The sequence below is a fragment of the Patagioenas fasciata genome, chromosome 2, assembly GCF_037038585.1.
Source record: "Patagioenas fasciata isolate bPatFas1 chromosome 2, bPatFas1.hap1, whole genome shotgun sequence".
NCBI classification, from domain to species: Eukaryota; Metazoa; Chordata; class Aves; order Columbiformes; family Columbidae; genus Patagioenas; species Patagioenas fasciata.
In genome coordinates, this window is record NC_092521.1 from 148,847,960 (window position 1) to 148,873,362 (window position 25,403).

The 25,403-nt window shown below is 36.4% G+C and overlaps 1 protein-coding gene across 1 annotated transcript in view; it reads left to right on the forward strand.

Moving 5' to 3' along the window:
- PLXDC2 (plexin domain containing 2) overlaps positions 1–25,403 on the forward strand; it is a 270,768-nt gene that overhangs the window by 184,653 nt on the left and 60,712 nt on the right. The window contains exons 5-6 of the mRNA XM_065832450.2: positions 14,752–14,874; positions 17,775–17,893. Of these exons, the coding sequence (XP_065688522.1) occupies positions 14,752–14,874; positions 17,775–17,893 (242 nt within the window). The remainder of the gene's footprint in view (positions 1–14,751; positions 14,875–17,774; positions 17,894–25,403) is intronic.

Consider the following 25,403-nt stretch of genomic DNA (forward strand, 5'->3'; position numbering starts at 1 on the left):
CTTTTGCATGAATGATGAGTCGTGGAGCTACAGTTATGCTTCACCAACTCCTAATGTTGAAAAGAATGAGTATGTTTTCTTTGAGCAAAACCTAAATGGCTTTTTCTTGGCATATACCATCCAGCCACATGTGATGATTACTTTTAGTAAGTTTAAACATAATTATGTTGTAACCTGCACTTTGGTTTAGGAGTCAGGGATCACTGTTTATGTACTCTGTAATTACGTGGTATTTACCACAGATATCCTACTGCTGCTTGTAACTTACCGTATGATTAAATGACCAACATTTATCATCAGAGTGAAGTGTGTATTGCATGATATGTCTTCCACAAAGTAGAACAATACTGTAGCTTAAGTTCTCAGCTCTTTTAAAATTGATTTTTGGTCTAGTTCAGTCTAAAGGTATTTTCCATTTACTTCTTATGACTCTTCCTTCAGTAGTCATATTTGAGCTCATCAGGTGATTGTTGAAAGACTTATATAAAACATTTACAATCTGAGTCATGCATTCAGAGTTTCTTTCAGGTCATGTAACATTGCATACTGAATTTGTGAAAGGTGACCTAGTCATTTGCAAATGTCTGAAAAACATGAACGAGCTGTATTTTCAGTGTAGAAACAAACCAAATTTCATACTTGTGTTAGTACATGCTCACTTGTGCTTCAAGGCATTGGGGTAGAATTTACTTATTGAAGGCATCTGCCTAGCAGGGTTAATGCTAGCATATGATAAAATGTCCAGGTAACCCATCACAGCATGTGCATCCCACTGGTGACTCTACACTTCAACCTGTTAAAAATGTAGTAAAAAAAAAGAGCAATGAGACTTGGCAGAACTGTGTTTACTAAAGGGGTTTGCAGTGATTGCAGGCAAATCAGCTTCCTGCTGTTGTCTTTTTATGCCTATGGCATGCAGAGCTACATGTCACCAGTTGCCCAGCCATGGCCTGTTTCCACGCACTGACTGTATGGAAGGGATGGGTTATTACACATCTGATGTCTTCAGAAGGAAGGACTAATTCCTAGGTTCACCTCTGCCCAGGTTCTTTTTTTTAAGGGGCAACCCACATTTTAAAAAGATTACTTGAATTAGAACCAAAGATTTTTCCTTTTTTCTTTTTATAACCATAAGAGAAATTATTCTTCCCTTTAGAGCCCTTATTCACACACAAATTTTATTTTTAAAGTTGCAGCCATACTGCTGTTACTTTTACTGCAATCTTTGTGTTCAAAGTTGGGGCTAGTATGCTTTCCAGGGCAGAAATTTGTCATCAGCTGGTTCAAACTGGTATTGATTTTTTTTTTCCCCATTCATTCTTTTTGGTCAGATTGTTAAAACCTTGGACTTGGAACTGTGATACAGAACAATTCCTGTTCTAACAGGAAAATATGGGAAAGCGTTTTATCTGATTAAAAGAATTAATCTGAAGAGAGAGTGTAATTACTGAATTTGACATTACGGGTTTTCATGACACCTTTATGAGACCTTTGTTAAGGTACTTTCTTGGAGAGAAAATTTCATCTTTCTGGATCTGAGTGAATATTTTCCTGTACTAACTGACACTAAGAAAAATATTTTGCTTTTCTCATCCCCATCACATAGTACTAAGTTGTGCATGAATATCTGTATTTCTCAGGAAGGTGTTTAGTATTGAAATTATGTAAAAACCTAAACATAATAAAGGAACACTTTATCCAGGCAATAGTTGCCTTTATCAAAGGGAAGTCAGTCCATTTTCTCACCTGTTTGCAGAAGTTTTGTTTGTGTGCTTTGAAGTACAGATGAATACAGTGCTTTCATGTAATGTAATTCGCTTTAATGTAAACTAATGCAGCAAAAGAGAGGAAACACAAGGGAATTACTGATGATACCAGAGCTAATGAGACCTAATTTCCAAACTCTAAACACTGAGACTAATATATTCTAGTTTTTCCCCCACCTAGATTTTTGCCTGTTCTCAGTTTTCTGTTGCTTTAGTTGTTCTAAGCCAGATGTTTTCATAAATCCACTCCACAGCCGAAGAGCATAGCCCAAAGTGATAGTGAAGCAATGAGCAGAGAAAGGAGGCAAAGAAAGGACAAGCCCCAAATTGGTGGCTTCAACTTCAGGATGTGGTATTTCTGCTACAATTCTGGTTGAGTATTGATTTCCCTGTTTGCTATCCAGTCCTTGTCCGCTCACCAGATGCCCACCCTCACCCCTCCTGCCCATGCAACCTTTGTCTAGCTCAGTAAGAGTTAGACCAGCAAATTTATATTGGTCAAAAATGTTTGGGTTGGGTCTTATTTTTTGTTTGACCCAGAGTAGAGGTTCATTATCCAAAGCATTACCCCCCAGTAGTTCACAAACCAGGGAAATAAATTGTCCAGTGAGGCCTGATGAGTAGAGTTTCCAGTTCTGGTCATTAGGGTGAAGTCACAGAAAGGGGAAGAACCATCTGCTTTTCTTTTACAATGGCTCCATTAGAGGGGTCCTCTCGGCGTGGTGCAAAATTGAACTAGAGACCAGGGTAATATCCTTATGTATGCCCAACCTTTAACTGAGAAACACATATGAACAAGAACCTCTTTCTGAACAGACACACATGACCTTGCTCCCCTGAAGTTCAAGTTTCACATGATGATCTACCAGCTTCTCTTGTGTTGTTTCGAGCTGACTAGTCCTGCTGGAGGCAAACCCGTACTGCCTCCCCTCTGCATTCTGTGGCCAACACAAACAAACGTGATGGGCAAACAAGGAACTGGAGAGCACGTAACGATGGCAGGATGTTGGCAATAGAAGAACACAGAGCTAAATGCCGTTCTGAAAAATTCCTGCTAGCATGAAAAACATGTTCATTACATGCTATTTCTTAGTTTATAAGTATATATCTGAAATGTAGTTTAATGGCTTCTCTGAAATTTCTCTAGTGATGCACGCCAGCCTCTGCGGTCTTCCCTGACATGCTGTAGGATGTTTTTTTACATGGATAGAAGTGAATATTATATACATGTAATTAGCTTTAGTAGTTTAGGAAAGATTAATAGAAGTAATATAATAGTATTATATAATGGGTATGGAATTAATCTAGTACCTAGTAATCCTAATATTATATTTGAAATAATACTGATTTACTACAGCAGAAAACAAACATTCAGCAAAGTTTCTTTCTGTTATGCAGAAATTTTAAGCAGACTTTTTAAACTTTAAGGAATAATCTTTTCCTCTTCTCCAATATTGTTTTCTTCTTGTTGCAAACTTCTGTAAAAATGAATGACAAACCCAGTTTGACAGCATTCAGCATTTTTCTGAACTTTATTATTCTTTTATATACTTAATTTTTTTAAATTCTGGGTAATAATGATTTCCTCATTACCTGGTAGTCTTTCATTTTTCATGATATTCATATGATTCATAGGATTCACATTATTAATATTTTACAAAATTTATCCAGTTAAGAACTAGCTTTAAAAGCTAGAAGGAAGAGGAGAATAAACAGGGCAAGCAGAAAAGATTATGATAGTTATTTTTGTTAGATACAGCAGCAAAACTAACAAACAAAAAAATCTATATTGATATTACAACATTTTGATTCAAAGATGAACCATTTTTTATTTAATGTTTTCCAACATTAAAAGACCATTTTCCTCAGTTCCATCCCAGCTTTTTTGTTGATGATAAGAGCTGTTCAGGCATGAGGATATTTTACCCAACCAGTGGAAGAGACCCTTATATCAGAAATGGATTGCAAAATTAGTTTTCCCCCTAACAGCTCTATTCAAGCCTTATCCTAGGATTTAGCAGTGCCAAGGTTACTGCAACGACACAGCTGCTAAGATATTCAGCCCAAGCAAGATAATCCTCCAGCCAGCCTCTTTTCTCTGGTTCCAGCCTGTCTAGGCACCGCACTGGTCTTTGTTTGGCTGGAGCTGAGAGGCACTTGGGAGCTATCGCATGGCCGAATCTCACTGTGTAGATAGTGTATTTTGTTCCTCTGTCCAAGAATTTTCTCCAGGGAAGTATGTGCCTGATCAGACAGGAACTGATACAAGTCATTAGACTCTAAACCTATGGGTTTGTTTCTCCTGAGCTTGAGACCATTCACAATTTAGAGTCATTAAAAGTTACAATTAAATTTGCAAGTTGTTTGCACTCCATCACAGTGTCCTTACTTAAAAGTGCTTTTCTTGTTCCTGTACACTTCCTAGTGATATCTAAAAACCTCCTGAAAGAGGATGTCTTGTGACATGTCAGAAGAAAAAACTCTACTGGAAGAGTTTCATGATACATAATCCCCTAAATCCCTTTGCTAAATGGAATAGGATTTTCACCAGAATGGATTGCGTTCCACTAGATCATATACTTTTCACAAGAGCCATGAGTATTAGGGAAACTAGAGCAAGATGGGAAACTTATTGGCATTTGCTCAATGACATACATTACATGTTCTCAATTTTTCCAGATAATGTTTTTAGTATTAACAAAACAGCAGGAAAAATAATGGTGAAAAACTAATCCTCTGTCCTTTGAATATCTACATAAGATAACACAGAAGTACGGCCAAGAGTATGAGGATTCTGGATGGCTTTTCTTTTTTCTCTCATGCAGAAGCACACAAGAAGTCCTTGTAAGATTCTGCAAATAAGAAAGTGTGTGATACTTATGCCTTCTGGGGCTTAGCTTTCAGATAGCCCACTTTTCAGGCTGGAAGAAGAAATGGGTTGTTGCATTCAATCCAGTCAAGCAAAATCAAAGCCAAAAAATATAATATCTATAATCTGTCTCTGGTTCATTTTCCCCAGAAGGGTGAAAAAAATTATAAAATAACGTGAGAGATTGGTTCATTTTTACACTGATCTTGAAAGCCCATTAAGGTATTTAACTTTCATGGATTGTCTGAGGGATCTGGAGTTGCTGTTAGCCTTTGGTTTAATTACACTGTAATCTTCATGCAGTTACAGTGATGATAACATTCTTCCACAGACATAACAATAAATTAGCCATCTGGGGATAAATGACATTATTTGAAGCTTACTTCAGTCAAGTACCAAAGAAATATTAATATGGCTATATAGGACAGTGTTTGAAGGTAAATTACATTATCTGTTTCTAGAATTGAGCACTCCAATATATATTTTACAGGCTTAATAGCATAACATATTCTTGAATTTGCTTCATCATGAGAGAGTTGGTGGACAAATATCAGGAAAAGCAGAGGGAAAACACATTTTAACATAGTTGAAAAAATACACAGTGCAGAGGTTTGTGGTCAATTCTTTATACACCTATACAATATTTGTCAGTCTCACTGAATAAACATGTAAGCAACACTGTTCCTGATATGTTTTCTTTCCCCCATGAAACATCTTGCCATTTTTCCATCAAATGTAAAAGTGTATTTTGGGTCCATTTGTAGTTTAATTCCAGAAAAGAGAAGAGCTTCATAAGGTTTTTAGTGTTACTGCTGAAGAGGAATAGAAAATAAAAAATTAAAAAAAAAAAAAGGCGAGATATGTCAGAAACAGTGAGATGGAGAACAAGAAGCATCCTGAAAATAAAATGCAAAATTTTGAAGCTGTTTTCAGCAGCTCCAATTAAAATAATTACAAACAAAATAGCATCCTACTGGGCTTTCAACCAAAGAGAAAACTTGCAGCTCTGACCTTTTCCATTTGAGGTATCAGATATGATCATAAACTGATGAAAAATATTTTGAAAATATATTTTGAAATGGCAAAAACATGTGGCAACTTTACAGAGAGAGAATCTTACCAGTTGATAAAGCTCAAACACCTTTTTACTGTTCAGGGAGCTGGTCTCCTTATTCTCAGCTAATATATATGATGTTGGTTATAATCATACTAAGGCAAATTAAATGAAAGAGTGAAAGTAAGATGATGTAAGAACTGTTTCAATAACATGTTTTTATAGTGTCAATCTAAATAAATGTCTTCTAACCTAATGAGAAGGTGCATCTGAAGTAGTAATGGTTTAGCACGCTAGAGAATAGTAGCTGCAATAAAAGGGACAAACCTTTCCCTACTAGTTAGAGCAATTATATTTATTAAAAAGAAAGAGATGAGCAAGAATAGGTGTTAGTGTGTGTGGAAGAGTCTTTTATAGGAGGAGTCTAGTTTCTCTGGTCTCATTTACATCTGGCACAAAACATAAACAGAGAAGAGGTCTTTGCAAATGAGTTGTTTTGTGTGCTGCAATTGAAATGAGTTTGCTTGGGTGGCTATTGAATAAAAGAATGTCAGGATTTTATTAGGTGCTAATTTTTAGTAAAGCTTTGTTTACAAAAACCTTTTACAAGTGAATGACTGCATGAGAACCAGTTGCTTAAAAGGTGGAGTTTTCTAGTGGTATAACAATTTGGAATTCTCTGGCAGTCTGAAAATACAAATGCATATCTTCTTGAGTTATGCTTGTGTTCTCTTATATTGATCTCAGCTGATGGTTATATGTGCCTAAGTAACAACATTCTGGCGTTCCTACTGGGGAAAGCCGGATTGTTTGTGCTGAAGGCAGACGAGGCCACAACTTTCCCAAATAATAGCTGTGTTCTCCACTATCTTACTACAGAAAAAGTTCATTAAGGAATATCTGCTCACAGAGTGAAAGATTTTAATGGTTTGATTTTTGGTTTGGGTGTTTCTTTTTGTAGGTACATATTAGCACGTGGCTGGCAAATAGAAGAGATCTTAGGTGGGATGTCTGTGGGCTGGGCCCACTGAGCTGGACTCACTAATACGTCTGGACTAAGGTATTGGAGTGATTTGAGCAAGGGAAGAGCGCACACAGCATGGGGTGGCCCTGAGGGCAGAGGCTGCGGTTTCCTTCCTGCCTTTCACAAAGCTGTTGGCTATGCTCCAGCAATCTTTACAGAGAGTGCAGACACGTTTCACTAGCTTATTTCACCACCTAAATCTGGGCTTTCTAGCTGCAAACAGGAAAAAAACAAAAACAAAAACAAAAACCTATACACTGATTTCCCTCTGTAATTTATTTGAAGCTTTCTATTTACAAATGGGAATATCCAGAAATTGCTGAAGTGTTCTTTAAAGCTAGTCTCATGCAAATATGCTGAGATGTTGCTGGAGACAATTAAACACCATAATAATTGTCTCAAATGTGCTAAATCTGATAATTATTTTAATTTTTGAAATTACTTTTAGAACATCAGTCTTACAGGATGTTGATATAAACACTCATGTCCTACTTCTCAGTCCCTATCTCTGGTCTATTTTTCCTACTGTCCTGCCAATTTAACAAGAGAAGTGAATGCACCTTTTTGCATTACCAATTATTATAGTCAGCAAATTGGGGAACATGGAGCAAAAAATTTTGGTCCACTTCCCAAATATTTTTCTTTGGCAAGACAGTATCTCTGGCACCTGCAGACATCAAGATGGTATATGAATCCATTTTAGGATTTGAGGGGTTTTAACCCCCATTAAGTTGTGAGCAGCTTATCTTTGTCTTGGTCAGTGATGCCGAGCTCTGCTTGAAAGATGCCAGGCATTAAACACTTCTTTGGCCCCACAGCTCGTTACAGTGGGTTTTTTGAACAAGCCCAAGGTAAGCCTCTTATCATTTCTCTCCTAGTATCTTCTTCATCAGGGACAGGGAAGTAGATGAGATCGATAACATATCCAGTCTTTCAACAATATAATTGCTAGGTTGGGGGTAAAGTTTTGAAAATTGTGGTAAATCTTAATCTGCAGAGTACTGTAAGTATGGTTTCAAAAAAAAAATGCATAGTGCGCTGGGTCTAGGATAGTAAAGATGGAGTAGAAGCACTGCTACCCATTGAGATAGCTTTGGGGTCATATTAGATACCATCATATGCCCCAGGGCAGATCCTTTCAGAAGGCTTTGATTTTACTGAGACCAAAAGAGAAGCAGCCAGAGAGCTGGGAAGTGCCTGCCAGTTCCTCTGCAGTTTTCTCTCTTGGCTGCACAAACAGTTTTCAGAGTTTTTTGGAGGAAAATGAGCAGCCGAAGTCATGTACTCTCACCCTGCTTAAGTAAGAAAATGAACAGAGAGAAAGGAAATAAATTATTCCTTTATAAAACATTTCAGGGGGTGTGTGAGAGTGCGTTGTTAAATTCCTACAAACCTCATTGCATATGTTAATATTGAAATTGAAATCAAGGCTTTCCCTTGGGTCATCTGGGTTGGGACCTATGCTCTTAGGGAAACCGCTTTTCCCTGGTTCCGTTTTTTGGAAGCGGCTTTGCTATTTCCCGTCTAGTTTGTATGCTGCAAGGGTGCTCGAGTAAACCCACACTGAACCGTGCACTTGAGTGGCAGCTCTGCCTTTGCCCAGTGACAGTCTCTCTCATGCAAAACCTTACATTGTTCAGCTGCTGCTGGCAGGCAGTTACCTTTTCAGCTAAGCAACCACAGCTTGTTTTATTACTAAGAGTTTTAACATGTGGTTTTACTTAACATCAGCTGCCTGATAGGGACATTATTTTTTTTTCCAAAGCAGTCTTATTTCTTTCTACATTTAATATTTTGTATGAGATGTTTAGATTTGTTCATTGTTTTGACCTCCAGGTTCTTCTACTACTCCATTTGTTTGGAGTTTTTTTTAAATGCACATTTCTGTATTTGGTTTTAAATTCCAAGTGTCATCTTTTCAGTTCCCTGATCATAAGCAAGGTGTCTCAAGAACAACGTACATCATGCTTCGTTTACTTCCCTATGAATCACATCTTCAGGCATGTTCTATGACTGAAAAAGCCTTTGTTGGGGACTCCTTGACACACTTTGGATAATGTCAACCCATGAGGAATGGGAGCAGTTAGTTACCTTTATAACACATCAGGCTTTGTAGATCATAAAATCTGTATTGATGTCTGTACCTGAAACAAAAATGCTGCTGTACAAAAGGTACATGAGCCAACTCTTACTATGATGGCAAAACCACCTGGTAAGTAGAGTTGGTTTATGGAGCTTTGGTAGAACTTACCTGCCATTCAGTCAAGCTCTCAAATTCTTCAGAACTATGAAAGACAAGATTATTACAGGCCTGTGTCAAACTGCTTATTGGCAAGTATACAAAGTAGTTTTGAGCGTTCCTATTCTTGTCAAATGTGTTGGTTGGTATGGTTCTTTGGTTGAAGGAAGTATTGGTTTAGGTCTTTATTTCCAATAAAGATTGTTTTGGGGAATAAGCAAAATTTTATACCCTTTTTATGAAAGCAATGTCATGGCTATTCGAAGGAGTAATTCCATATCAACTTATTTCATTGCTGTTATTTAGCACCATTATTTTTTTATTTTTCAGAAGATACAGTGAGACTTTTTTTTCTCTAGATCATTTTCTTTTTGCCAGAACATTTTTCCATTTTTAGAAGACAAAAGCTATTAATTATATAGTGGGAGTGATCTGACCTGGGCAAGAGCTCTCAGTTGCTGAGGATAAGACTGGTACAGTAAGTAATCTGTTTCAGCTGCAACTTTCCACTTATCCTCTAGCAGAAAATCAGTAATATAAAAATAATTTTTAAAAAAAAACTCTTAATAAGAGACTAGAAATTCCAGTCATTCAGGTAAATAATGTTATTGCTGCATGTTAGGTAAAATAGTTGATACAGAAAATAAAATATGAAACATGTAATATATAGAATAAGTAAAATATTAGGTTAAGTCTTAGCTTGTATTAGGGGTCCATCGCAACATTTTGGTAGTGGGGCATCTGCCTCTCTAGAATGAGGTGAGAGGCTGTCCAGTGTCAGACAGAGGTGGATCCAGCTGGCTCCAGTGGACTCGCTGCGGTACACAGCTGAGCCCATCAGCCAAACTGCTGGCACTTTTGGGAAAACATATTTAAGAAAGGGTAAAAAATGTTGCACAGCAGTATCAAGAGTGAGGAAAAAGTATGAGAAAAAACCCTGTGAAAACCAAGGTGAGAGAAGATTGGGCAGGAGGTTGTCCAGGTGCCAAAACATCTATGGAGGAGACAAGGCTAAAGCAGGTATTTCCCTCCACCCCACAGAAAAGCCCACATTGAAGCAGATATCCTCACTGCAGCCTGTGAAGAACACCACACTGAATATGTGGACATGTCCTGAAGGAATCATGGCCCATGAAGGAACCACACAGGAGCAGGTTTATCCTGAAGGACTGCAGCCTGTGGGCAGGACTTACACTGGAGCACGGAAAAACATGAGGAGGAAGGAACATCTGAGATGAAATGCTATGAACTGACTGCAACCCAACCCTCATTCCTGATCCCCCTGCGCTGCTCTATGGGGAGAAGGAGGTAGAAGAGTTGGGAATGAAGGAGTGACATTGAGCCTGAGAAAAAGGGAGGAATGTGGGCAAGGTGTTGTTTTCATTTGTCTTTGTTTATCACTATCCAAACCAATTTTATCTTGCAATGAATTAAATTATTTTTTCCCAAGTGAGTTCTGGTTTAGCCACAACAGTAGTTGGCAAGTGTTCTCCCTGTCTATATCTGGACCCACAAGCTATTTCATCTTGTCTCCCTGTCCTGTTGAGGAGGGAGAGTGCGAGAGCAGCTGGGAAGGCATCTGGCAGTTGGTAATGGTCAACCCATCACATAGGTAAAGGATGAACTGTCATAATAGCTTTGAAGAAGTACTGAGCAACTAAAACATATATTCTCAAAATGGAGCCTATTCAGTACCAACACATAGAAGTATAATTAATTCATTTGTACCGTGTATTCAGTATGATACTTTTAAGGTATGGCCCGTTGTTTCAGATATTTCAAAATAAATCACACATGAAATTATAATCTAAAGTGTGTTTTGTTTTAATTTGGTTAAATGCTGAAGTGCAAAAAAAGTTTATCATAATGTCGCATATATAAAACCAGGCTTAGTTTTATGTAACTTGTTCATGCATGGTTTTAGAAGGGAGAAGTCAGTTATCAACCTAGACATTTCATTTTTATGTTGCTTGCATGTCCCATATCCTGCCATATCTTTATAGACACACAACAGAAACTTCAAAGGGCTCATTGCTCATCCTGCCTAGAACCTATATTCCATTATTCTACACAATTGGGAAACGTTGAAAAACTTTCTAAATGGTACTGATTCTATGCACAGGTAGGAATACAAAAAGAAACCGCAGAAAGCTTAAGTGCAGATTGTTGTAATCTTGTATGTTAAAACTTACATGTAAATCTAATAAGTTAAAATGCAACCAGTGTGGACTATATTTTGGAATGGGTAAATTCAGATGTACAACACATTCTTAAATCGAGTCAGGGCCCTGCATCAAGTGTGCTTTACATTGTTTATATATATATATACTTATATATATATATACAGTTTTGCCCTGTGTGTGAGTGTGCATTTTTATGCTAAGAGTATACCGTATTTGATTTACAAGTGGCTTTAGTATTAATTCATCCTTAGTTTTAGTTAGATTTACATGTACATGTAAAGCTTACAAAGTGCTGAGCCGTCTTTCCTATTTGTCTTCATTCCAGTGTTAAGGAGCATACTGTGCTTCTAGGTATGGTACTTGTGAAGAGTTTTGGAAAGAGCTCTACCAACCCCTTCCACAAAGGAGAGATTAAGTGGTTCAGGAAATTGCAGGTCTGAAAAATTCTTCCTTGACTAAATGAATCAACCATGGACATTTGCCACTGTCAGAAAATTAGGTCACAGATAGTATAAGCCAATTTTCTGTGGAAGTCCATTCAGGAATAAGTTAATTTTACATTTGGTGCTTTCTTTCAGTAGTAGTGGCAATGATAAAATGTCCATGCTCAACAGTGGCTTCAGCCTTTGAATCTCTGGGATAATTTGAAATGACTTTGTGTTGCTTTTCATGTTGTTCCAACTCATGACTGGAGTTCTCATTAGAATGATCTTCATGCAAGGCCTGCCTGCTTCCCAGCTATCATCTACCTCCTGCTTTCCATTTTTGTCTAAAGTAAAGCTGCATCTGGCAAACACTTGGAAATACGCTCTGTGGATACTAATTACCTGGGCTGATTTATTTAGTTATGTGTTCCCACACAATTAAGTTCTTTGTTTTCCTATTGTATCTGCCTCATTATTAGTTATAATGGTGACATTTATACTGTAAATGGAATGAAAGCCTGAAAGGGAAACTGTAAAGATAGGACCATTGTGCAAGGGATGAATAAGTACTGAAGTATTAAGGCTAATTGTAATACATTAATATGGATTCAAAGGTTTTGTTTATATTGTCTTCAAAATATTTTTGAGGAATGATTTCAAGGTTATAGATGTACCCAAGATTTTGTTAAAATATGTGTGCACATGACCATAGGGATAATAAGCAGCACATATATTCTATAAAATGATATGTATTTAAAATGTCTAAATAAGCATGAGGGAATATTTCTCAAGGGAATGACATTTTAGAAGCAAACAGCAATAAATAGGAAGTAATGAAAATGCATTTCAAGGACTATACTTCGGCAGGACTGTTGGTTATCCTGAAATGATGAGTAATAGAGTAAAATTACATCCACATTTGTATATTCTGAAAGTTAAGTTCTATACATGACGTGTAAATACATGTGGGAAGATTTATGTTTGTTTGTTTTATTCTGGTTTTGTTTTGTTGTTTAACTGGTATTTCTCTCTCCCTATAAATTAGTATAAAAGTGGTATTTAGATATTTAACTGAATCTACTCCCATCACAAAAAAAGAAAAAGAAAAACAAGAAAAAAAAAGACAGTTGTAGTTCAGGCCTAAGAATTAATTTAGTAGTTAGGAGATTTCCAGATATCCAGATATTAAAATACTTTATCATTTGAATAAATAGGTGTGTTTTAAATGAAGCAAGGCAGCTAGGTTCCAAGCTCACCCCTTCGTCAAAGCCAGATGTTTTCATCTGAATCTTTTACTGTATTTTCCTCACACCTGGCTTTTTCTTAGATCTCCTATCACCTCCACTTGAGTTGACTTCATGGTACTTGATCTTAACTGGTAGCAGCCATGCAGGAAAATTATTCCAAAGAACCACCTTTTTTGTTTGCTTATTATAGCATCCTATGACTTGCCGAACTAGTTCTATAAACAGTTAGCAAGCATTTACCAACATGTTTCAGAAAGAAACAGGAGTAGAAGGATGCCTAAAGCACTCCAGAAACTTGATATTTTTTCATGCTCTCAGAGATTTCCTATATCCTATCAAACAATCCTTTAACAAACCTGCCTCATCGCACAGTTGTTAGGATGAAGATACTACAATGAAGAAAGTGGAGTTGCACACTAATGTTTTTTAATATCATGTATTAACTGAACTTGGCTCAAAAATGGTATTTCTACCTTGAGGGTAATACCAGTTGTTCAGGTTTGTGTTTAGTTCTGGAATTTCACAATTCTGTTTCAGGGATAGATTTATATGTTCCTTCATAATGTGTTGTATTGTAATGATACTAAATTTGAGAAGAAAGGATCTCTTGGACCTGACAGTAAAAGGGGTTGTGGAGGAAGAGAGACTATCAATATGGCTGAAGAATTAAAAGAAAACAGAAACCAGCATCAGAAGTGTTGCAGTGGATACTATAATTCACCAGTAAATAACTGAATTTACGTGAGACATCTTCTAAATTTTTTCTGTTAGAAAATTTTCAGTCAACTCCAATATTCTTATTGTTATTGGGGTGTTTGCTGTTGAAATATACTTCATTAAATCAATAGATGTAGAAAAAGCAAAGACTTTAGCATAAAGTACCATCTGGTAATCATTGTAAGAGGAGAAGTAATATGCAAACCTTAGCTTTTAAAATCTACTTGTAGCTCCAATCAACTTAAAGTTTGTCAGTTTAGACCAGCAAGGCAAAGGCTAAAATAGAACTTAAGAAAAGACTCACTCTAGAGAGATGGTAGTTTTGAAGTCAGGCTTTAGGTTGGAGCATCTAAAGAAGTTAGTCAACTGGAGTTGGCAAATCTAAACACTACAGGTTTATTAGTAGACCATTTATTGTTTAAAATGACAAGGGTTTCCTGCCATTAAAATATGCAAAGTTTTGCTTTGAAGAAAACTATAGTATTACTGCATTCACCATAGATTACTGTTCTTCCTTGAAGGAAGAACTCCAGTTCTAAACCAGTAAGAGGTTTTGGGTGAGCACTTCTGATGGAAGAAGCCCACTATTGATCTGAGGAGTACTGTAGATTAAGGCATGAATAGGATAAACTAATGAGATCTGACACTGCAGAGAAGGTAGCAGAAATGCTGCTTTACTTAAAATTGTGAAAAAAATCCTGTCTGTTCCACTCTTCATTTGAATTTTTTTTTCCTTTTTTTTAAAGGTTGTTACCTCTTATTGTCTGAAATTGGCTGTTATTCTTTGTCCTTAGAATATGAAAAAGGGTTAGACTAACTTTTGAAGAGGTAGCAATTTGCAAAAGAAATTGCCGATTTTTGGAAGGGATAAAAAGCACTATGAATATACATGGTAGTAAAAGGCTCATTTTGATAATGCCACATATCTCCTTTTTTTTGTTAACTGGAGTTATTCTTCCTTGAGTTTGCTGTTTTTATTTCTGTATGAAAACGACTTGCTTTTTCAGCTTATTGTTCCACTGTTCATCTTGGATCTTGTTCTTCTGCAGCCATGACAGACATTTTCCTGAAATTTTAGCGCTTACTTAATTCACCATAAAATTGGTGGTGGGATTAATTTCTCTCAGATGACCCATTAATGCTCTGGCAATGCCTAGTTCAATCTGCCATTCTTTAAATCTTTTCAGAAGTTACTGAAATGGTCTCAATATTTTTTTTTTATTGTAGGTTTCATATATACTGGAGAAGTTGTGCATCGAATGCTAACAGCTACACAATATATTGCACCCTTAATGGCAAATTTTGACCCCAGTGTGTCAAGAAATTCAACAGTCAGATACTTTGATAATGGTATGTAGTAGTCCTTCATAGCATGTCTGTGCCCCTTGACTCTTCTTATTTCCAATAACTATTTTTGAAGGAAAAATTGAAGATTTTTATAAAATATTGGGGTTTGGGTTTTGGTTTTTGATTTTGTTTTGGTTTGGTTTTTTGTTTTGTTTTGTTTTTTTAACTCACGGACTGGATAAAGCACGTGGCTAGACATCCATAAACAGTTCTTAATTTAGAACACAGTTAAAGAGTCATGAATCCTTTTTCCTAATTGGACAAATATCTTCTGGATATTAAAATACATAAACTCAAATTAGCAATGTATTTTGTCAGTTTTAAAAGGAAAATTCTGTTTTGTATAAAAGTGCAAGTGCCTGTTACTGCAAAATATATATAGTAAGTACCACCCACCCACCAGCTAGATCAAAAATAGCATTTGTGGAATGCAATAGCAAAACCACACAGAACCAGGGCAGGTATAAGGTTAGTATATCTGTCAATGACTAAGTGCGCATGGAGTCTCAGGACTGGAATCCAATACACTCGTCTACTTCACGCGTTCTCAACAGTCCCTTGTACAAAAGACTGAAAGGGTAAAAGGCAACACAGGGTCATACTTGAAGCTCTGCAAGATATTTCAAAGGCCTTGAATGTGTGGACACTTGTCTCATGAAGTCAGTTATAATCAATATTTTGAAAACATAACCTGTGTGATTAAAAGGCATTTGGGCCTGTAGTGATCAAATACAATGTCAGTGACTGTTTATTCTGAATGTAAAATGTAGAGGGTTTAGTATTGTGACTTAATATAATGAGATCTATGATTGTTTTAAATCTTCCCGGATAAGCTCGTGCCATTCTATTTATGTATATTCATAGTAAATTTAAACACAAATTCTAAACATGTCCAAACGATACATCACATTTCCAACTAGGTGTGTAAATTTTTATTCTTTACATCAGGAATCAAAATCTATCCTATAAACCCTGCACCTAGTCATAATCTTTCCTTTCAATCTAGTCATTACTTACAGCATTTATTTGTTAAAAATCCTATAAAATAGACTATTCCTTGCATGGAGAGTTTTCAAGCAGAAACAAATGCTATTCTCATTTCATAAATTATTTGACATTACAGCCTGATATTTGTCATCTTTACTGAAAGAATCTGAGGATTCTGGGAAAGACATGGCTAATTCTCATTCTACTCCTGACTTCCAGTCTTCACACCAGGTGTATCAGGCTGTACCACATTGCTTTAATGACAAGATTGAATACTTCTTTAAGATTTTGGATCCCTCTCCATGTATAAGGCATGATGATCTTTTAGACCTCATGCTTTAGGACAAAGAATTTGCTATCTGTACCCCAAATAAAAAGGCACTGAGCAAACTGTATCTTCAGCTCCTTGTTTCTTACTCATCTACGGTCTACCCCCGTAAGTGTGCTGCTTTAGACCGGTATCTGGAGTGAGTAAGCACAGAATGTGGTGACCCATCTCAGTCCCACTCATGGAGCTAACTGCAAGGAGCTTATGTACACTTCAGTCTTCCTAAAGGCTCTGGGAACAAGAAGACTGTTTTGGAGGCAGATGACTTCAAATTTAGCATGGGGTTCTGAGATGCACATATATCTGAGATACTCAAAGACTGACTATAAGAAGTTCTGGCTATTTTTGCTCTGATAATTTTTAAAATTCCCTGTAAATTCCTTTAAAATGAAATTTAATACAATCAGATTTTCAGAAAGCAGTTAACGAATATGGTCACAGAAGGAAAAATGCACTGTGTGCACAATTAATGAGCGTACAATAATACGGTGGACTTAAGTGCAGTACGCACCAAAAATTTGGTTGTTCATAGTTTTGTGACATCTTCTGCCAGGATATGGTAATAAAAGTTACAGCACAGAAGATATGTGACAAAAGATGTTACGAGGATATGCACAGAGCTGGATGCATCCTGATCCACCTGTGAATCAAAGTACATCACTCCCATTAGTGTCAAAGAGAGAAGTGTGTTGAGGAAGGCATATAAAGATGAAAAAGCCATTTCCAGTAAACACAGTTTTGGTGATAACTGTCTTTCAGCCAAGCTGCTTGAATGTGTCTATAACTCTAAACATCTGTAAAACATGTTCGCAGGGTATGCAAGTCACTTGGGGTACATTTTTAGTGCCATAAGTGGATATTCAGCTACAGAACTCCCATGAATATTAAGGAGCCTCTTGCAACTATATCTCTGCACACCAGACTCAAAATTTACCCCATCTATGCATTATTAATGGTTTTAATTTAAACTACATTTATTTATTGCCAACACCTAATATTTTTCAACTTACAGAACCTCAACAACCATTTGCACCATGCAGGAAAAAAAATACTATTTATATTAATGCATAGTTAATGGAATAATCTAAATTTCTCAAATAATACCTTTTTCTAAACAGGTAATGCTATTAGCACTTTTCATTTCAGTCATCAGGGTATGTAGATATACATGTATATATATATGTATATATACATGTATATATGTGCAGTGTAAAAAAAGCCACTGCAGACCAGTGATTGTGGCAGCACCCCTGACCTCTGAATGCTGGATCCTACCTTTATTGATTGTTGATGTCTTGTGCAATTCCGAACAAGTTACTGACGACTCTTACTTCAGCAGACTTTTGTGTGAGTAGTTGAGGCATTTATTTATGGCACTATGTTGTCTGCCTTTAAGAGGGTTTCATTTGCAACTTGTGTTTGTAGTATCTTTGGCATTTCAAGATGCTGGGCTGGAAGTTGCTAAAAAGAGACAAATCACTGTTCTTGTTTCAAGTAACTGCAGTTAAATACTTTTCCTACAGTCAGTTGATATTTTTCTCACATTTTTTCTTCCCTTTGCCTCTCTACCCCACTCTGGGGTTCACAGGCACAGCACTAGTTGTCCAGTGGGACCATGTACATCTGCAGGATAATTACAACCTGGGCAGTTTCACTTTTCAGGCCACCCTTCTCAATGATGGGCGTATCATTTTCGGCTACAAAGAAGTAAGTTGGGTCTGAAAATTGTTATTGCAGTGGACAAATTACTTCATACCTGCCAGGAATTTCCCAACATTTGGGGGGAGGGAGGGACATTTGAAAGTTCAGCTATATAAAGTAATTTAATTATATTGCTTATAAGATCACTATTTTGCTGAAAATGACATTTTATTGTAAAAGTGATGTTCTTGTAATGGACTTGAAAACCATTAACATGCACAAGTGTGCTACTCCTGGACTTCAACTGGCCTTTTTTGGCTGGTTGTAAGTGTTGGGTGTTTAGTAAATTGATTGTTTAGTTAATTCCTCTTGGGTTTTGAAAGGTGGGGTCTAATTTGATCAATTAGTTTACCTAATCTGTGCCTGTTTGAAAATACTCTGGAATCAATGGTTAGTATAAAAGGGCAACTTTTTCCTGCAGCTATCATTTCTTGGCAACTGACATATTTCAAAATTCATATATTTCAAATAAGAAACAAGTGGTTTGTATCTCTAGCTCTGTGAGATTTCATATATGTATTGGTGATAACACTGGTTAGATTAAGGCCATTAGGTTTGCCCTCATAGCACCAATGTGTTGTTGTCTCAATGGGGCTCTTCTGTGTTCTCTAAGTGTTTCAGAATTTCAATTGTTACTCTAAGTGATTTTGTTTGTGTGTGCTAGAGTCCTAGAGGATATAGTCCAGAGGCTGTATCTCAAAACTCTAGGAGCAAAGAACAGTTTCTTTCCTTTTTTTGGTTACTTTAATCTCAGTTTGGCATGTAAAGTATGATTTTCTCTTTAAGATGTAAGTCTCTCTATTATCCTCCTCATACTAAAAAAGTGTAATCAGTGATACAACTGATTGTCCAGACTTGGAGAAAACTGGGTTCTCTTCTCTCTTTTCTGCAGGCCAGTTGTGAGCCTCCAGGCTCATTTTTCACGCCTGTATTGAAGCCAGGCACCTGAATGAGGCAGAAATAATAGGACTTCTCTTCATTAGAAAGCTAGTGAGGATCTGGGTTATTCTATTATTCTACTAGCCGCAGTCATATCTTCACCTAAGACAGATGTTTCTGTACGTTACAAGCAGGATTGCTGCAGGATACTCTTACTGGAATAGTTTTGTAGACAAAATAAACTTCTGGCGTGCCCAAGTACCTGGCTTTCCTTAGTTTGTAAAATGCATGCTGATGCAAGTTGTGCTTTGGCTCTGTTTCTGAATGTTATGCACAGGCTGATAGTCTTCATCTATGAAAATGAAGTTTATTTGCTTTTTGACTCCAGCTTCATGAAAGTTTTGCTTAGCACGATGGAGCCGGTACTTGATCAAAGGAGTGTGCACCAGAGCTTTGTTCATCTCCTGTTGGTGAAACCTTTTTAAGGAAAAAACAATCTTTTTAAAGACCGCAGAAAAAGTTCCTGCCTTTAGGACCCAGAGAAGTGGAAAGGGACACTACTTCAACTTGTAATTTTAAGATAAATTTGAGAAGAACTATATACACATTCTGAAATTAAAATGGTGACATTTTCAAGAGACTGCTGTTCTGGGTTATGAGATGCTCTGCCCTGTTTGTTACTGTCCAGCCCCATGCAAAATACATCTAATATGGATGATAGAAGCCATTGCTTTAAATTGATAGTATCCTGCATTCCATTTGTATAAATATAGTTATGATGCAGAGTTCCAGGCAGCGTAAAACTTTATTCTTTTAGGAAGACAGGAGGAAATATGCCACCTAGAATTCCACCTAGGTTTCCTATAATTGCATACAACTATGTCATTTTAACTGAGGATAAACAAGTTCTGTGCTAGGATGGTGGAGGCTCCTTGCTCTCACTGCACTAGTGGAAGCTTCCTCCAGAACCACAGTGCTTTTGTGGGGAGGAGTTACTAATGTTATTTTCATTAATAATGAGATGGAAATAATTGGAATTTACATATGGGGTAATTTTAATTTTTCCCACCGATGAATCTTTGAAATCCGCTGAATTATTCTTGTCCTGAATGGAATTACCAAACATCCCTTTAGAACTATTGCACATAGTTAAAGAAAGAGACTTTTTAAAGTGGTAATAGTAACTTACTAGTGATCTGTAAATCTTTTGACAAAAGATATTTGTAACATCACAACTAGTATATTCCATTGAGAATTACTTGGGGAAAGAATTTGTAGGCTGTGGTTTCTAGAAGACTACATTCTTTATTTGCAGCTTGCCTTACTGCATTAAAACTACCTCAGCTTTTCACCTAAATGAGGAAAAATGAATAAAATTTCCAATCACTGATCAGACACAAGTTGTCTGTAAAGAAAAAATGAGACATTCGCAAATTAAAACTTGACTCTAGTGCTGTAAGTCTGGGTAGGAATTGATTTACTTTCCAGTGCTGAATCCATTGCTTTCTGAGGAAGCCCTTCCTTCTGGAACCATTATTCTTGATGGTGAGTCATGTTGTCAGGAGCCCCATTAAATCCAGTAAAGTTACTTGTGTGAGTGCTCACTAGCATGAATAAAAGTTGCCCAAGAAGATTTCTATCTTCTTTTTGGTGCCATTTCATTTAAGCATCACAGTTCATCAAAAATGACAGTGATGTATGGCATATCTACAAAGTCTTCATTGCATTTTCATCAGAAGTCTCCAAGCTGAAACACCATGTGAGAAATGGAGCGGACAGTTTGCCAGTAACTTTATAAAGTATCTCACAGGGCTTCATACTAGTGATATCAGGCATTTATCTTAAGAATCCACTTTTAAAATAACTGTGATTATACATTTAAGTGAGGTACAAATAGGGACCTTCACGTCTAAAGCATTTCAGGCAAATTTTATTTCTTATTTACTCAAGCCATTTGAAATTCCCTTTTTCATTTCCTTCCTGCTCCCACATCAGGTTTGCTATCTCATAAAGCTGGTATTGACCACTAAGGCAGGATCTTGGCTGGGGTTTGCTGAGTATCAAATGAGCTGTTTTGCTCAATCTTCTGCATTCTCTTGTTTTTCCAATAGGAAGCAGTCTGTAATGCATAACTGTTGTCCAAAACCCAGAATAGATTCTGAAAAAAAAAAAAAAATTAGAAAACGAGCTAAGCCAACAGGATAGTGAAATCTGGAGACATCGGAGTATCTTTCAGAACAGTTAGTGAGTAGGAGAAGAAGCTGTAAAGCCACGTTTTCAAAACGTAGAAACCATCTGAAATATAGGTTCTATAGCAAGTCAATTTCTTTACCAATTTACTTTGTTTACAGTGCAAATGTTAGTGTTGTGGAAAATGATCGATGTGTCAGGACACAACATCTGGCAGGAAAATTTTACTAATGCACCTCTACTATATATGAAATACATTACAGTGCAAACTAGACATCAGAATATAGTAATAAAGAAAATTTCTGCAAAGGCACATCTTTTTATGTATTAGCAGTGAATACTCATTTCTTATGTTCTAAATTTCACAGAACTTCAGTTCTTAAGATCTTTGCTTCTTTTTGAACAAAATAATTATTCTATACCGTCTTTTCCCATTAGTGCTTATAGGTAATGTTCCTTAGCATAATTTTTGGTTTCTTTTTCTGTTCACGATTAATAAGGACAAATTAGGCAAAGGTACCAAAGGCTTTGTTAACGGTTTGGGATCTTTGGCTTGAAGGCTTTCTTTTTTCATTTAAATAGTAATGACAATTTACATAGTCATCCAGAAACCATTATTAAAGTTGAAATGCTTGTTCAAATTGCCCAATATGTGAAGCTGGAAAATTGTTCTGTAAGATACTTGTAGTAGTACTTCTTTCTATTATGGCAGAATTGAATGGAACTGCTTAAGCGCCAGCACTTAGATAATTGGTGCTCCTGCTATGCACGATGGAAAATATTCTATTTTCAGTAACAAGACTCCAAACCTCGTGACTGTTTCCTGAAAACTAAAAAAAAAACATAAAAATTAAATGTAGTCTTCATGAATATTCTGCCTGCACTATACATGTCTGGTATTTCTTTACCTTTGTTATTATTAACATGGAAAGAGGAGCTTGTATTTTATGAGGTGATCAGTTTATGCAACTTAAAATTCCTGCTTAAGTTTCATCCAGTTTAGCCTGTAGAAGTTTCATGCAGTTTAGCCTGTAGAGTAATTAAGAACTATTTAGGAAACCAGCAATGAAACAATGAAACCCCCATATAAGTACTATTGTGTTCCTAATTATTATTTTGCAGCATACTCTAGCTTTTATCTTTGACTCAGTTTTGAAGTGGAGCAGTAATTGCGTATTTTTTTTTTAATGTGGGGCAGTAACTGCACCTTCTCCTTCAGAATAAGGTCAGAGGCCATTATTTTGTTCTTTCCTGAAGGATAAGATTCTGAAATGTCCTCAGAGAAAGTTGAAAAGAGTAAAATTTGAGAACTCTGATGGAAAATACTGTCTAGATTACAGTTTCCAATGATTATCTTAAGTATCTTTCTCCCTATTGTTGAAGTAGATAATCCAAAATACTGACATGAATGGCCCCAGGGCTAGTAGGCGTTTGGGAAGCCTTCGCATAAGCTGGTGACTTGTACAACACAAGAGTTCTTGGTAGAGCTAACATAGATTTTGAAATTCTTTTAGTTATAATCCATCCTCTGAACGTCCTCTAAGGTCATAAAACCTCCGCCACCCATTAGCAACCACATGCACACTCCTAGCTTACTGTTCAACCATTTAATATGTCAGCCTGTCATGACATATCTTGCTATTCAGGTGAGGAATTCAGAACACTAGCTATCTGCTTGCTACCTGTGTTTCACTGTAATTTTCAATAAATTATTTTACCATTTACTACAAGCCCTCTGTCAAAAGGGCATATTTCCTAATAGACCATCATATGGTAAAAGCATATTTTGTCTTGACGTTTCATTCAAAAGATTTCACCTATAAATTGGTACTAAGTGCACTCATCACTGAATGACTGAAGTATTCAGCTGTGTAGAATTATTTATATTCCCACACATTAAAAGTAAATGTATGCTTTTGTAAATACAGGTTTAATAACACTGTGGTTTTTGAAGATAATGAAAGTTTTCCTTGGTCATGGATTCCCTTCTATTTTGGCTGCATTTCTCCTGGAATGACTAATTGTTTGACACAGCGTGTACCTCAATTTGAGGAGCGGCCTATACTAACCTAATTTATGGTTTCCCCACCTTACACAAGCAAGCACTTGTTTTTAAACTCTGTTTATAAAACATATCTTGAAAATTTTGACTGCTTCTTGAAGCTGACAGTCTATTAGACTGGACCCTACTACAACTTTGTTATTTGTTTTAGAAAATTATTCTCCAAGTTCTTCACTCTTGCTAGAATGCCCAGCACAAGAGAGCAGACACCTGCAGGGATTTTGGCAAAATCTGCTGAGATACTTCTGCTCCAAAATTTTCTAATTGAAGTTTGTATTTTCTGTTCAACTTGTCTACAGCCTACTATTTTAGAACCAGATATTAGATTCATTCTTAAGTTTTATTAAACAGTGAAACTGAAAGTAATTTTCCAGCTCTGAAGCTAGTTGTATTGAAAATAAATAAATAAATAAAACACCACCACCACCACCAAAACCAGTAATGGCAACAATGACAAAGACCACAACTACTTGTGGCATCTGTACTGCAAGAACCTTCAACTACTTCCTGCTCTCCTCTTCCCCCCCATCCCCACCCCTAAAAAAAGGGATAAATTAGTCTGCTGTTATCATCATGTTTTAGGGAAAGAGGCAAATTGTTCAATTATTCACAAATTTACAAGAATCAGGTGAAAACGCACTAGAATTAAAACAAGGAGGCTTATTCAAGGAGGACTGAGTGCAGCTTCTGCTGGCTTGCACCCACATCTGAAAATGAGTATAATTATTTTCATGCATCAGACACAATTTGTGCTTTCAGCTGCGAATTTTGCCAGCACAGTTTGTTGGTCACACACTGACTTATAATGCCAATTCCAGCTACACTTTGTGCCCATAAAACTCCGATTCCTTTTTTTCAACTGCTGTGTTTACTCTCTAACTTGAAAGATAGTGATTACATCCTTCTCATCAGTGCTTTTTCTAACTTTATTTTCAATAGCTTCTCTAGAATACTGTCAAAATCTTTTAAGACAGTTTCTTTCATCATTAATATAAGTTTGTCTTTACAGTACTCTGAGACTGTGAATAAATTCCTTCTTTTGTTTATACGTTCATGCTGGAAAAAGTTTACAAACTTATTTCTGAACTCAGTGAGTCTTTTATTTTAAAGACTTTGAAAATATGGCTTTCAGCCTTCTTCTGTCATAGTCTCCAATAACTACATCAGAGCTAAGCTGATATAAGCCAAATTTAAACTGATGTATTAATAGCAGTATTTGCAAGACACTTCTGTTTTTTCTTGTTGGTTTAACTTCATTCCTTTTCTTATACTCAGGCAAATCATGAATGCGAGAAGCCTTGAATGCACCAACTAAATGAATCACTCAATCAAGTAAAAGAAATGCAAATTTATTATAGTGTTTAATTGACAAGAACTCACTTTTTCTGTTAATATTCTCAAATTTAGCTTTCTCTAGATAGATACCAGTGTGATCAGGAAAAAGCACAGCTAAATAATATTTTGGGAACAAGGAGAACAACTGCTAATGCTCAAATACCAGAAGTCATGCCATTAGTTTACACTTTACTTTGGCTTTTTTCTGCTGTGTGAAAAATACAGACCAACAGTATAGTTTTGGTAGTTTTACACAGATAAAGTCAGAGAAGTCTATTAGATTAGCTGAGCTAGAACCTTATGTTTCAATTTCTTACACTTGATCAAGTTTCTTCAGTCTTCAGCCTGGTAATTGCTGGTTAATTGAAGGTCTGCTTTGAAAAATAAGCTATCCATTTGTGATTTGAAAACAGCAATGAGTAGGGAATGGTAATTTCCTTTGGTAGCTTATCCCACTGGTTAGTAACATTCAGTCAGAGAAACGTGCCTTATTCTACTTTCAAGATCTGTCTGCTCTTCCAGCTTCTGGTTTTATCTTTCTGTGCTAGATGAAAAAACTTTTTAGCCCTTGAGTAATTTCTCCTCATGGCAGTACTTTCTTATGGTAATCCAGCCAGCTTTCCATTTTCCCTTTGAGAATCCAAACAGATAGAGCTCTTGAACTCTTCTGTTAATGGCATTTAAGAACTGCAGAAGTCTGCAAACTGTTTTTATGACTCTCTTAATCTTCCTTCTCTTAAGTTTTCAGCATATTTTAAGAAACAAGCTCTCCCAAAGTTTGTGTCACATTTCAGTAATAATCTAATGTGCAGGTATAAGTAAAATGACCAGCCCAGTCCTAGGCTATGTTCCAGTGTTTGTGTAACAAAATACCACATCAGTTAAGTTTTCTTGCCACAATGTCTTCTGACAGCTGGAGTTGCTTATTCACTACAATCTCAAGATTCCTTCCAGAACTGCTGATCTCCAAACCTTTCCAAACCTCTACTTTGCAGTCTTTGTTTTCTCAGTTATAACTCTGTAATTTTTGCAAGATCTAACTTTGCTAAT